This window comes from Scomber japonicus, chromosome 3, assembly GCF_027409825.1.
Source record: "Scomber japonicus isolate fScoJap1 chromosome 3, fScoJap1.pri, whole genome shotgun sequence".
NCBI lineage: Eukaryota > Metazoa > Chordata > Actinopteri > Scombriformes > Scombridae > Scomber > Scomber japonicus.
In genome coordinates, this window is record NC_070580.1 from 23,572,357 (window position 1) to 23,585,005 (window position 12,649).

At 39.2% G+C, this 12,649-nt stretch overlaps 1 protein-coding gene across 1 annotated transcript; it reads right to left on the reverse strand.

Annotated features, from left to right (window-relative positions):
* Positions 1 to 1,086: 1,086 nt before the first annotated feature.
* Positions 1,087 to 11,831, reverse strand: dusp7 (dual specificity phosphatase 7). Its single transcript, XM_053315305.1, has 3 exons — positions 10,988 to 11,831; positions 8,699 to 9,127; positions 1,087 to 5,672 (listed from the first exon to the last, which is right to left on the reverse strand). The coding sequence occupies exons 1-3, from the start codon at positions 11,409 to 11,411 to the stop codon at positions 5,356 to 5,358; spliced, it is 1,170 nt and encodes a 389-aa protein (XP_053171280.1). The 5' UTR covers positions 11,412 to 11,831; the 3' UTR covers positions 1,087 to 5,355.
* Between the last annotated feature and the right edge of the window lie 818 nt (positions 11,832 to 12,649).

Below are 12,649 nucleotides of genomic sequence, written 5' to 3' on the forward strand. Positions count from 1 at the left end.
TTTGACTTAATACTTAAAGTGCACACAAAAACTAAAAGATTATATATCATTTGATGTTATATGGTGTTATGTGCCAGTCTATTTCTTGGCTAGGAGCAGTTGCCAAGCAACCAGTGGAGACTCCCTGCCAAGAAATAGTTGGAAACATATCGCCCGTAAAACCAAGATTGTTTTTTGTATTTAATTAACAAACAATATATTAAGTGTTAATAACTGAGCTTCAGATGTGCTGGTAGGTGTTGTTGTTACCTGTGTACAGGGCCAGGCTAGCTGCTTCCCCTTGACACTAAGCTAAGCTAACTGGCTGTTTGCACCAGATATACTACATATTTACTAGACATTATTTTAAGCATATTTCCCCAAATGTCAAATGATTCCCCTAAACAATGCACTGAAATACAAGTGTGTAGTATTTTACACTACAGGCTGTTAGATTGTGATCAAACTTGTAGACGTGGGTTGTTTTTTTGTGTTTTTTGGTAGCTTTTTATGGTAAGCACAAATAACATGTTCCTTCTTACCGCAAACAAACACACGGTGGTGTATGGGAAAGGAAGTGGTGGAGTTTCAGTTTAAGCAATCGGATATCTCGGTTTAAGACGCCTTCGAAACCATGGCACATAGACACAACGAGACAAACCCTATGTGTGTTTGTGATTGTGGAAGGAGATAAAATAAGGGGAAGTCTTAGGCATAGCAAAACCAAAAAGAAACAAGACTTGTACAATCATGTTCTAAACTCAATATCTGTCAGAGAGGCTTGTTTGCCATCAAGCCTCAAACTGATGATGAACTGTCATTTTGTAGCTAGATTGGGGGAAATAGGAATGTCTATGTGGAATTTGTATTTAGTTATCATAATATATCATTATTATTATTATTATTATTATTAAGCCTTAAAACAAACCAAGTTGCTACCCTGCATCACCACACATCAACCAGTTATGACCAGTGACTTTTTTCTGTATAGGTTATGTTGCAACCTCACTGTGGTCCCAACCTTCATTTTCAGAATCATCCATTGTAATTGGCACGTGAAGGTTGATTTGAATGTCGTTTTGTGCAAAGAAATAAGAAGGAAGCAGGTGTTAAAGAAAAAAATATTTCAATATTTATTTGCGGTATAAACATGTCTTGTGTTGTTTCCATATATTGTACAATACATAGGGTCAATCGTGTTTCCTTCAGTAGACAGAAAGGTGAAACTGCCCCGGTTAACATGCCCCCATTTTATACACAGACAGATTGCATCTTTTTTTAAAAACTGTTTACAGCACAATACAAAACAGCTATTCAACGTGTGTTTGAAGCTGTAACACGATGCAAGATGCATTGTCAAAAAAATCCCTGAAAAATTCCTCGCTGAGGTAACATTTTTTTTTAAATCATTCACTTTTTCTTTCACTTTGTATTTGACACCACCATCTCCATTCCTCTTTAAAAAAAAAACAAAACTCATTCACTTTTTTCACTCCCGAGCACATTCTTACCAATATGTAGCTACAAGTTTAAGGACACAGAAACGGCCGTTCCCGTGGTCTGGCAAATTTACAAACAGAGAAAAAGACTTGATTTCTCTTTCATTGTTACAAAGACACAAAAACACAAGAAAGCAGCTTGAAATCAACCATATTCTTTTTAAATAGAAAAGCTCCGTACTGAAATATATTTCAATCGTATGGTGCAAGTGATCAAGTCCTCAACATTTTCCTTATTGTAAGTGGGATATGACTCCAGATAAGGGAAGTCCATTCAAGCACGGTAGTATTATTTTCAACTCTGATGCTATAATAGGAGAGGAACGTTTGCATATAAATTCATAACATATATATACTCAGATATATATTCATATTGAAAGGCCACAGGAATAGCATAGAGCACATTATATCAAAACAAGACGGAAAAAGACCTTGTAGTTATTTAAGTCGGGTGGTGTAATTATCTATTGTGAAACATAACTGGCATGCTGAAACACAGCTCTGGCTGTGTGTGTATATGTGTGGGTGTGTGTGTTGGTACTGGGCACACTGGCTCTACATTTTGGAGACCCCAGGTGAAATGTTACTTCAGTCCACAAGCCATATTGAGCTGGATCTTGTATATTTATATAGAATAGATATAGTACAAAAGAAGAAGAATTTAAAAATGTTGAGGTCTTGGATCTACAAAATACTGCAAAAAAGGTGTTTTGATATATTGCAGAGTAACAAAGAGGACCTTGTGTGACCCGTTACGGTAGAAGACAGCTCGCCGTCTATAATTACCGTGTTCTGATTCAAATAACAGATAACAAACGTTTCATCTTTTTTTTTTTTTTTTTTTTTTTTACGTAACGTTTTTCTAAAGTGAGATACAAAGAGTATTGAACAGTCAGCATTAGAAACAAGTTAGAAAGATTATATAAGGCCAGCTAAAACCAACCCTGTTCAGATTCAACTGCTGTCCCCTCTGAAACCCAGTTCTTTGTTTCTGTTTAGACCCCGTCCACATCACCACCCTGAAAACACTTTGCTGTAGTTTGAACAGATTAGTTCTCAAATGAGATGATTGAAGAGAAGTTTATTTTTTATATTTAGAATTCTCTCTTGTGGTGATTCAGATGTTGTAGAACTCATATACAGATAAGTGCTATATGATACAAACTTATGAATTTGGAGTTTAAATATTCAAATGTGAGATCAGTCAAAATAAACTAAATGAAAGCTAACCAATGATCTGCTCTCACTTTTAAGAGTCTGGGATCTCTTTGCTTTAACAAGATATTTTTTAGCATCTAACCTCAAACTAAACAGTTCCCTTTTTTAATTCTGTCTGCTGTGACAGTGCAGACAAACATAGTACTTGTCTACTTGGTATTTTTTGGGTACCATTTTAGCACTACTGACACTGCTAAATTAGTCGCTGCCTTTTCAATTTCAGGCTCTGCAGTGTGAATTTCTGCTTTTTCATTTTTTTTATGTGTGAATGAAATTTGCCAGTAAATTGAGCAGAACGCACACTAATGATTACATCTAACAAGTGTGCACCTAATCATGAACCGATGTATTTATGAAGTTAAAACAAGCAAAGTAAAGGTAAAATGTTCTTTTAAGAGGCCCAGTTTACTTACAGACTCTGCCATAAGTCCACATGCTGAAGAATAAGGTGCTGCTGTAGCATAAGGGAATTTTAACATATTTTTGGACTCACTACGAATTTTGTGATTTGGTTTTTACTCCATACTTTTAAAATCATTTTCACAATGTCTTTGAAGTGCTCCTGATGTGAACAGGGTCTGAGAAAACTCCTTGACCACACGCTGTGTACCGCTGTGTTCAGCAGCAACAGCAGTTAAAAAAACAGTCCTCATCGCTCGTCGTCCCACCTGGTAAAGCAACATCCAACCCATGGTTAAGTCTGCTGTTAGAGAGCATACAATACCACAGCATGCTCAGGTATACAAAATAATATAGATCTGTTTACTATTAGCTCTATAATATATATTTATATCCATTTGTGTTTAATATTTCCGTTCATATAATATTCCCAAGGCTTTAAGGGTGAATCAACTCAAACTATTCTGTCTTTGACGAAATGGCTGATCCCCTTTCTCCAAATGCAGTTAAGGGACATGAAGCTATTGAAATAAGTGCAGTCTGTATCTGAAGTCAGTCCCAGTCCACAAACAATGTGGTGCCAACACTGAGACTTGGTTACAATCTCAGCCCCGACACCTGGTCCTGTACCCTGTCCAGAGTCCTCTTTTTTTTGGCAAATTTCTAACTGTGTCCTAAAAGGAACCTAAAATGCGACACTATTGAACAGCTTCCTCTTGGGCAAAAAGAAGTTTGCAATGTGGGTAATATGAGAGTGTTGAGGCACTCAAGGTTGCCAAGATAAGCTGCCCAAAAAGGTGTCTTAGTATCCCCAGTGCTAACCCTGACCGTTCATGCCTCTGACAAAGTACAAAAGTTACAGCCATTACAAACCAGTTTGGCAAACCTCACTATGCAGTGATGAAATAACCAATGACATTAGTTAGAAATGCATCAAACGACTAAAATAATCAAACAACTGTCAGAACAACTGGTACTTCTCGTCAGGCAACTTGATGAATCAGATGGGGAAGGAAGTAGGAACTGGGAACTGCAGTCTTGCAAACAGTTGGCCAAAGGTCAAATCTACTGTAGTATCTTTAGCCACACTTCTACTGCTGATACCTTGTCCTGCCTGCAGCATGTCTTCCTCCTGACCTGATCCAAACCCCTGAACCTCATCCTTTGCACTCAGGGCCCAGTTCCTGCTCCTGCTCCTGCTCCATCCCTGCTGCATCGTACAGCTGTCAGGACTCGTCGCAGCCTGGGACTGGCCTCTCCACTCCGCTCATCTTCTCTGAATGTCTCTTTATATGCCTGCTTCCAGCACTGGCCTTGAGTGCCAACAAGTCAATGGCTACATCACTGTGCAAACTGCATTAGGTCATTACAAACCTAAAAGTAAAACTAACCTAAAAAAAGAAAGACAACTAGGAATATCACAACAACGTTCCTCTTTGTTGGCATCACCACACCCATTCCCTTTCTTTAGTTTTACAATCTCTTAAGCCATTATTGGATTGGATTACTTTGTTTTTGGACAAAGATAAGATTTCTATGTGTATATATTTATATAAGGTATAGATTTGTGCGTAAATGTACACAAAAATATACAAAAATGCATATAGACATACTGAATTTGTTAAGGACTGCCCATACATTTTCTGCTATGTACGTTAACATACAAACAGTACATACAGTACAAACATACATACTTTGTTTATGTGTGTGTGCGTGTGTGTTAATTCCTTGGTTTTTAAAAACTCTACATTCAGTAGAGTGAGATTTCCTACGAGTAAATCCCAGATTCTCCACTTGGCACCAGTCAGCTCAGCTTGAGAGCTGAGATAGAAAGACAGAGAGGATGATGTCGTCTCATGAGTCGAGCATGGTAGATTTTCCCTGCCACGATCTTTGTTTAAAGCTGTCTGTCCTGCGGCGGAACTTCGCCCAGTTTCTCAATCAGTTAAGTCTCCTTGGCTTCTCATTACAAGACAAGTTGAGCTTTTTCCTCGATTTCAATGAACTCCGAGGAGGACGCCGCCATAAACCCACCCGTCAGTGTTCCTTCTCGGTTAAAAAAAGACTCCCCGTTCCCTTTATCTGTGACCTCCCCTCTCCCTTCAAAGCTGCTCCGTGGCCAGGCTCTCAGACAACGAGCCTCTGGAGGCTAAAACATTCATTAAAACTGGCTGCTTCCCTCCAGTGCAGCCGCTTGTTACCGTGGTAACAACACCACTTCGACCCTTTGGATGGGACAGTCTCCCCTTTCCCTTAATTTTCATGTGGACTCCAGCGTGTCCAGTTGAAACACATTGTGATTGGTCGGGGTGGTGAAGAAGAGCTGGTCGTGTGTCGGGGAGGACGAGTGGTTGTCACAGGGGCTGTTGAGGCCCAGCGTCCGCTCAAAGTCCAGGAGCTGGCCCATAAAGTTGAAGTTTGGGGAAATGTTCGACTTTTTCCGCTTGACAAAGTCGTAAGCGTCGTTGAGCGACAGGTTGAGCTTCTGCATCAGGTAGGCCACAGTGACGGTCACCGAGCGGCTGATCCCGGCCAGGCAGTGCACCAGGATGCCGCACTTTTTCGAGCGGGCCTCGTCTGAGGAAGAGAGGGAAGGACGAGGGAAGGGAAAGAAGAGAAGAAAAACATTAGAAAGAAGATTAGATGACTGTTCAAAACTACAGCATAATCCTACAACTTTGCTTTTAAATGATCAATGAGCCTTTTAAAGGTTTAATGGAAATATGATCTTGTCATCAACACGTACTATAGTATCAAAATATAACACTGACATATTATCACCTCATAAAGTTGTTTTGACTAACAGGTTAGCAATTTAAAAAAAGCCTATTTACACATGCAGTAGGTATGGAGCAATAGGGGTCGTGTTTCTGCCATCATGGCTACACTTTTCACAAACCATACAAATAGTCATTTGATCCATTGTTTAAAAAATGTATAAAATAATAAAAAAAAGATTTGCGCAGCTTTAAAGTAGGGTTGCGTAATATGGTTGAAATTAAGGTCACAATATTTATGGAATATAAAAATATAAAGTACATTACAAGAAACATTCACCTTCAAAGCAATAAACTGTTTGACTGTTCTTCATTACACAAGACCTAATAAGAACTAATAACTGAAAGCAGCAAAGTTATAAAGTAAAAACTAGTTCCAAATTATTAATCTGAAAAATGAAATTTGAAGAATAATGTCATGCAGTCATATACAGTCAAAACAAGTAGGTTATTAATAATTGATTAGGTGATTGACAAAAATATCTTTGACAGCTTCTTTCATAAACAAGCAGACCTGCATCTTAAATGTGAATATGTTCTGCTTCTTTCTGTTTTCTAACCTTGAAAACTGAATGCTTCTGGGTTTTTACAGCCTTTGGTTGGATAAAATAAGACATTTAAAGACGTCACTTTGGGCTCCGTGACATTATGATCAGCAGTGTTCACTATATTCTGATATTTTATGGACAAAACCATTAATTGATTAATAATCAGCTGATTAACTGATAATGAAAAGACCTGCTTCTTGCAGCTCTAATTCAAAGTGATTTACTGTCTAACACAAGCTTACTTCAACTCCAAACATGAAAACTAACTAAAAAACTACAATTTTATTTCCAGTATCAATCATAGACGTTTTTTTTTCTTTCTAGTTTCATTCTGCTTTCTAGCTCTCCAAACGTACAAAAACCTGAATAAAAAAACACATCTTACATTATTAACCAGCTACATCCATCCAGCTTCTGTCAGTTTCAAGCCTTAACTCTCGCTCTAATGGCCTGTAGTGATGCAAGTGTAAAGTGCTTCTTTCCTTCCTTCTCTCTTTCTCTCTCATGCACTCCTTTATCTCTCTCTGCCTGCATCTCTTGTTGTAGGATTGAGGTCAGTTGGCTCACGAGCTCAAGCTGCCAAGCGGATGCCAAATTAAATTTATATGTGATGTGTGCTCACTTTCCACTATAAAAAGGGTCCAAAAGTCCTCATCAGAACGCTCCAAACCCAACTATATAAGACTCTGACATCAAATAAGTAACAGTGTAAACCGCAGCAGTTTAATGGATCTACAGATGCAGCATTACATCACTTTTCTTTTACTTTAAATAAAAATATCACACAAATCTACCATTAATACAGCTTTTAAAATGCCAGAAAAGAATTGCATCTGTCCCTGTCTATGTTCTTGAATACATAATAAAACACATTGATACAACCATTTCAGATATTTCAGGAATCCACAACTTTCCACAGAACAGTGTAAGGTCACATCTGGGTCTATCCTTTACCATAATTACCCCACTATTACCAAAAAGATGTGACGGAGGCCCCACATATTACAGCCGGCCAGACAGCACCGTTTAACGTCAGCATGACCCAAATCTGCCATGACCTCTGGCTCTGGCATATGTCACACTTCCTTCTACCTAAGCAGTAACATTACTCTGAAGGAAGGGGAAAAAGAAAGTGAAATGTCAATGGTCTGGACCATCTAAGATAAACACAAGGGCTTTGGCGCTTCTCATTGACTCATCAGAGAGGGAATTCGCTCATTCTTTGGGAATTAAGTCAGAGGGAATGATGGGAAATAGTGAAAAATGGAGTGAGAGGATGCGGGAGACTGTAAATTCATGTGGTTTCAGTATGACCCCATTCTCAAAGAATCCCTTTTCATGTTTTATTCAGAACGCTGCTTTGTATTTTGTGATGCTGAATTCATCATTGATTGTGAAATGCAGGCAGCTGCCGCTCAGCAACAACTCTGTCCAAACGATTTTCATAAAGCCATGAACCATTTTTCTTGTGAATTATCATTAAAATCTTGGATAAAGTCAGAAGTGAATAACAGATGGTAGATATAACAAACTAATGCTGAAATAACATCAACAACAATTTTGTAAATGGTATCTAACTCATTTTTCAAGTTTCTTCTTCATCAAAAATACAAAACATTTGCTTCTTTTCTTTGTTTTATAAGATATATGAGTTTACATTTTGGCTGCTGCTCAGACCAAAGAAGCAGTTTGAAGACATCGCCTCAGGCTCTGAGGATATGTGAAGGCCATTTTTCATTTTTTTTCTTACATTTTGTAGAATAAACCAGTTGTTTCAATACCCACATTTAGATGTGGGTAATGAAAAAAAAAGATACACAAATCTATTATTATTTAGACTTCCCTCTAATCTTTGCCCTTTCTTTTAAATGACTGGATATTTTCATTACTTAGGATGTTATTGTAATAAAACAAGGAAAAGAAAATCGTACTTTGGTTGAACTGATTATAACTGTTTGTCAGAGTTATTTTGTTTAAAGGGGTCACATGACCAAAAGGTTATGAACCACTGGAGTAAACCATTAATCCACTGTTTAAAAAATAATCCAGACTAATCTATAACGACAATCACTGTTTAACTACAGGCCAAAATGTAACCAGAGCTAAAATGATAAATTGATAAATCCAAAGTAATTTAATCTACAATTATTCTGATAGTCAATTATAAATTGAAGTCATTTTTCAAGCAAAAATATCAAACATTCACTCATTCCTTTTTCTGAAATGTGAAGATCTTCATACATGTTAATTGTGATAATAACTCTCCTTTTCCACCTACCAATGAATGAAATGGCCTCAGGGAAAAACTGAGAGAGATTCTGGCTCCAGTGGTCGGAGATGGGGATCTGTTTGTACTTGAAGTCGCCTTCATGTTCGAACATGTTGGGCAGGTTGGGCGTCACGTTGAGGATGTACTTGATGTTGTACTTGCTGAGCACATCCAGGTTGGTGGAGTCTTTGGCACAGCCCAGGTAAAGGTACGGCAGGATCTGGACGGGGAACGCTGGCTGGTTGTTTGGTAGCGGGCTGCCCTCTGACTCTGTGGCACTGCCGGGCTCACGGTCAGATTCCCCGTCTGAGCAGTCTGAGCTGATGCGAAGGCCTCCCAGACCCAGAACAGACGCTGGCGGGGAGCTGCTGGGACACGAGCAGTCCAAATTGGTCTCGCAGTGCTCAGGGTACTCAGACTGGAACTTGTTGAAGCCCCCTGAAGACCCAAGAAAAGACCAGAAAAGCTTTAATATAAGAATAAAACAAAGGAAGTGATTTGACTTGAGGAGGTTACTGACTGTGAGGCAAAATGTGCGATTCAAATGACAAAATGGCAGCTGAACGTTGAGTCTGCATGATTTAAGAGGAGAGTCAGGAATCTGAATTAGAGCTGGAACGATTAGTCAATTAATCACTTAATCAACTGACAGAAAATGAATCAGCAATTATTGTGATAATAGAATAATCATTTTAGCAAGAAGAAATGAGTTCAGGTTCTCACATGGAATGATAAATGCCTTTTCTTTATATCTTTGGGTTTTCGACTGTCAGTTGTATGAAACAAGTCATTTGAAGAAGTACATTTTATATACAAAACAATGAATCAATCAATAGAGAAAATCATCAGTAGATACAGATTGTGAAATGATTTGTTAGTTGCAGCCCTAATCTCAATAACAAGAAATGAACCTTTTGGATTTTAAAACCACAATTAATAAATTATAAATAAAAGAAAAAAAAAGGAAAAATAAATACATTTGAACTATTACAATGCTAAACTGACACACACATTTACCACACGGTTATTATTTTCTAATTGCTGTATATTCTATGATGTACTGTAGTTAGGTGGTGTAATGAAGGCTGTCCCAAATAAGATCAATGTTTCATATTTACACTAGAGTTAACACATATATAGAGTAATACATCAGAAGTAGTATTAAACTGGCATTTGATCTCATTATATGACTTTTTAATTGAATAGAAAAAATACATTTTGGTGTAGATGCAGTCATGTATTTTTCTGTGCCACTACATCACAGATCAGTATGTTATAATAACGTGATATTTACGTCATTATGAATAGGCAAACAGGCCAGACAGATGTGCCCCATTGAGAAAAGCTGAGCCCTGGGGAGAACCAGCAGCTCTGCTAACACACTCTGCTCAGTGGACTTTTTGTGAATGGCAGCTCGGCTTGTGACTGCCGTGAAACATTTCAGTGTTTATCTACAGATCTCACACACACACACACACACACACACAGACACACACACACACCTCTTCTAGTGTTACCATATTTCATACTTGTTCTACCCGTTTTCTGACTGTCTTATCTTCTCTGTGCTGTTCATGTTAATTCAGACAGTGCCATGGTCTCCTCGTTTCTCTGTTCATTCATGGAAAAAAAAAACCCAAAACGTCTTTTTCTGAAGGAGCACAACATGGCGGGGCCATTTTTTGCAGCATTTAATTGAAAACATATTTGATCGAGCTTCATGTATTAAGACATCGTCGCAGGCTTCTTCTCATTGGCTTATAATTGACGCTATTATCTGCCTTTATAATGAGACGTTAACAACTGAAGTGAGTGAAGGAAACTGTCAAAGTGCATTACACTGACACTATGTTACATTGTGTTATTACACTACGTCATAACACACTAAACTAAGCTGCTTTATTGTTATAATAAATAAAACATGACTAACTTCAGTCAGTAGACGGTTCATCTTATTTAAAGTCATGCCACTTAAAGTACCCTACAAACTATTTCATAACCTATAATACTCTATATTAAACTGGCATGGCCGCATTTTTCCAAAACATGCCGCAGAAACAGGCTTCAAGAAAAAAAAATCCAATGTATTCATTAATTCAATTATCCCAAATCAGATAGCCTAAATATTTACATCAAACTCATCTATCAAAATAACGCATCTAATCTAACTGGGGCAATTAACTCAGAGTGGAATGACATAATTTCTACTGGAGTGAAAGGAAAGAGTCAATCCGGAATATTTTTATGAATTAAAAACCTCAGTCAGAGGTTCACATTTAAAAGTATTTCTGTTCTTACCCTCTAGATAGAAAGCCTTGCACCCGTCGTCCCGCAGCTTCTGCAGGAGCAACCCCAGCACGGAGCTCCCCAGCCCGGACTCCTGTCGCTCCGTGGTCGCCTCGTCATACAGCACCACCACGTCCGTCTTACACCGCTTCACAAATTTCTCCTTATCCTCGTTGTTGGGGATGATGGAGCGGATCGGCAGGTTCCCCTTCTTCAACCTGCGGAGCATGAGGCCCGGGATGGCCAGGTTGATGGCCGACTCGATGTGCGAGGACTCGTAAAGCTCATGGGGTCTGCAGTCCAGCAGCAGCAGAGAGGTGGCCCCTGACTCCAGCTCCTCCTGCAGCCACTCCACGCTCTTACTCGATATCATCATCATAGTCACGATCACAGAGCCTCTCCACAGATGCTTAATTTTCATCAGGGAAACGTTCATCCGCCCGTCCCCTGCTGCCACATGAAAAACAACACAGCGGAACAGACGAAAAGAAAAATCACGGCGCTAAACTTCCTCCCTTCCCGCGGCCGCCGCCACCACCAGCACATCCACCAGCACCTCCACCACCGCCACACACGCACCCAACACACACTTCCACACGCACATCCAAAACGCACGCAGCGATGCCCCTGTGATCGGAGCAGAAAACTTAAACATGCAGAGGTTTGTGTCCCTTCTTCTCCCAGCTTCAGCCCGTCAAAAGTGGAGGTTTCATTCCAGTCCATCGACGTCCATTTGGGCGTCCGTAGAGCGACAGAGCGGCCCGGAGCTGCCGCGTTTAGTGTCTCAGGATGGGAGTTTGGGATGAGTTGCTGTTGTTGCTAAAGCCCATGATTAATGTTATTACATGCTGGCCCGTGGAGCGCCTCTGGTTTGTCATTTCCACTGGATGCATTAAAAGAAGCTCTGCATCATAAGTGAGGAGTGGGAGGAGCGGAGAGATTTAAAGGAGCAGAGCTGAGAGAGGTTTCACACACCAGCTCAGCCTGTTTTCACGCCCTGCTGCTCATTCACTGATACACTGTCCTCAATTCAGTGATACATGTGAATTCTGGGAAACCTCCCAATCAAAATATGATGATCATGATTAATGAGTCTGCAGTAACCTTTCACTTTTTAATAGTTTTTTTTTTTAAATGACGTTTGTGTTTGATTGAAAACAGTACTGAATGTAGAATAGCATCTTATTGTACTTTCATTTCTTTTTTGTCAATAGGCTCATTAATCTTCTCTAAGCTTAGATACAGCTTTCATAAACACTAAATTGGACTCTAAAAAATAATGGACAATCATACCTTGATATCACCCACTGGTTTGCGGACTCTCATTTTGAACCATTAATGTAGCCTATTATATGAACTGGATACCAGAATGAAAATGCTACACATGCCAGAAAAAGTTTCTCATATTCAGTGCATTAAATATGTGCAGTGGTGTTTCTCCTGCTCAGCCCATAGACTTAGACTTAAAGGTGTGATGATGTCATAGATTTAAAGTAGCTTTTCTTGGCTTGAAGAAAGTTTTACAAACATAAAACCTCAATGGATTTCAAATTCATAATAGAAAGAGTGGTGTCCTGTCAACACTGACGTCTCTTTTACAATGGTGGTCAATGGGGGAACTGCTTTTTGGGCCCCAAAGGTGTTTTTTGCTGCAATACCGCGAGTGGCCACTGG

Excerpts from the sequence above, each read along its gene's own strand:
- dusp7 (XM_053315305.1), bottom strand. The coding sequence starts at position 11,411 with ATGAACGTTTCCCTGATGAAAATTAAGCATCTGTGGAGAGGCTCTGTG. Across the intron at positions 9,128-10,987 it reads CAAGGCTTTCTATCTAGAGG|GGGGCTTCAACAAGTTCCAG; the intron begins GTAAGAACAGAA and ends TTGGGTCTTCAG. Across the intron at positions 5,673-8,698 it reads TGAGGCCATTTCATTCATTG|ACGAGGCCCGCTCGAAAAAG; the intron begins GTAGGTGGAAAA and ends TCTCTTCCTCAG.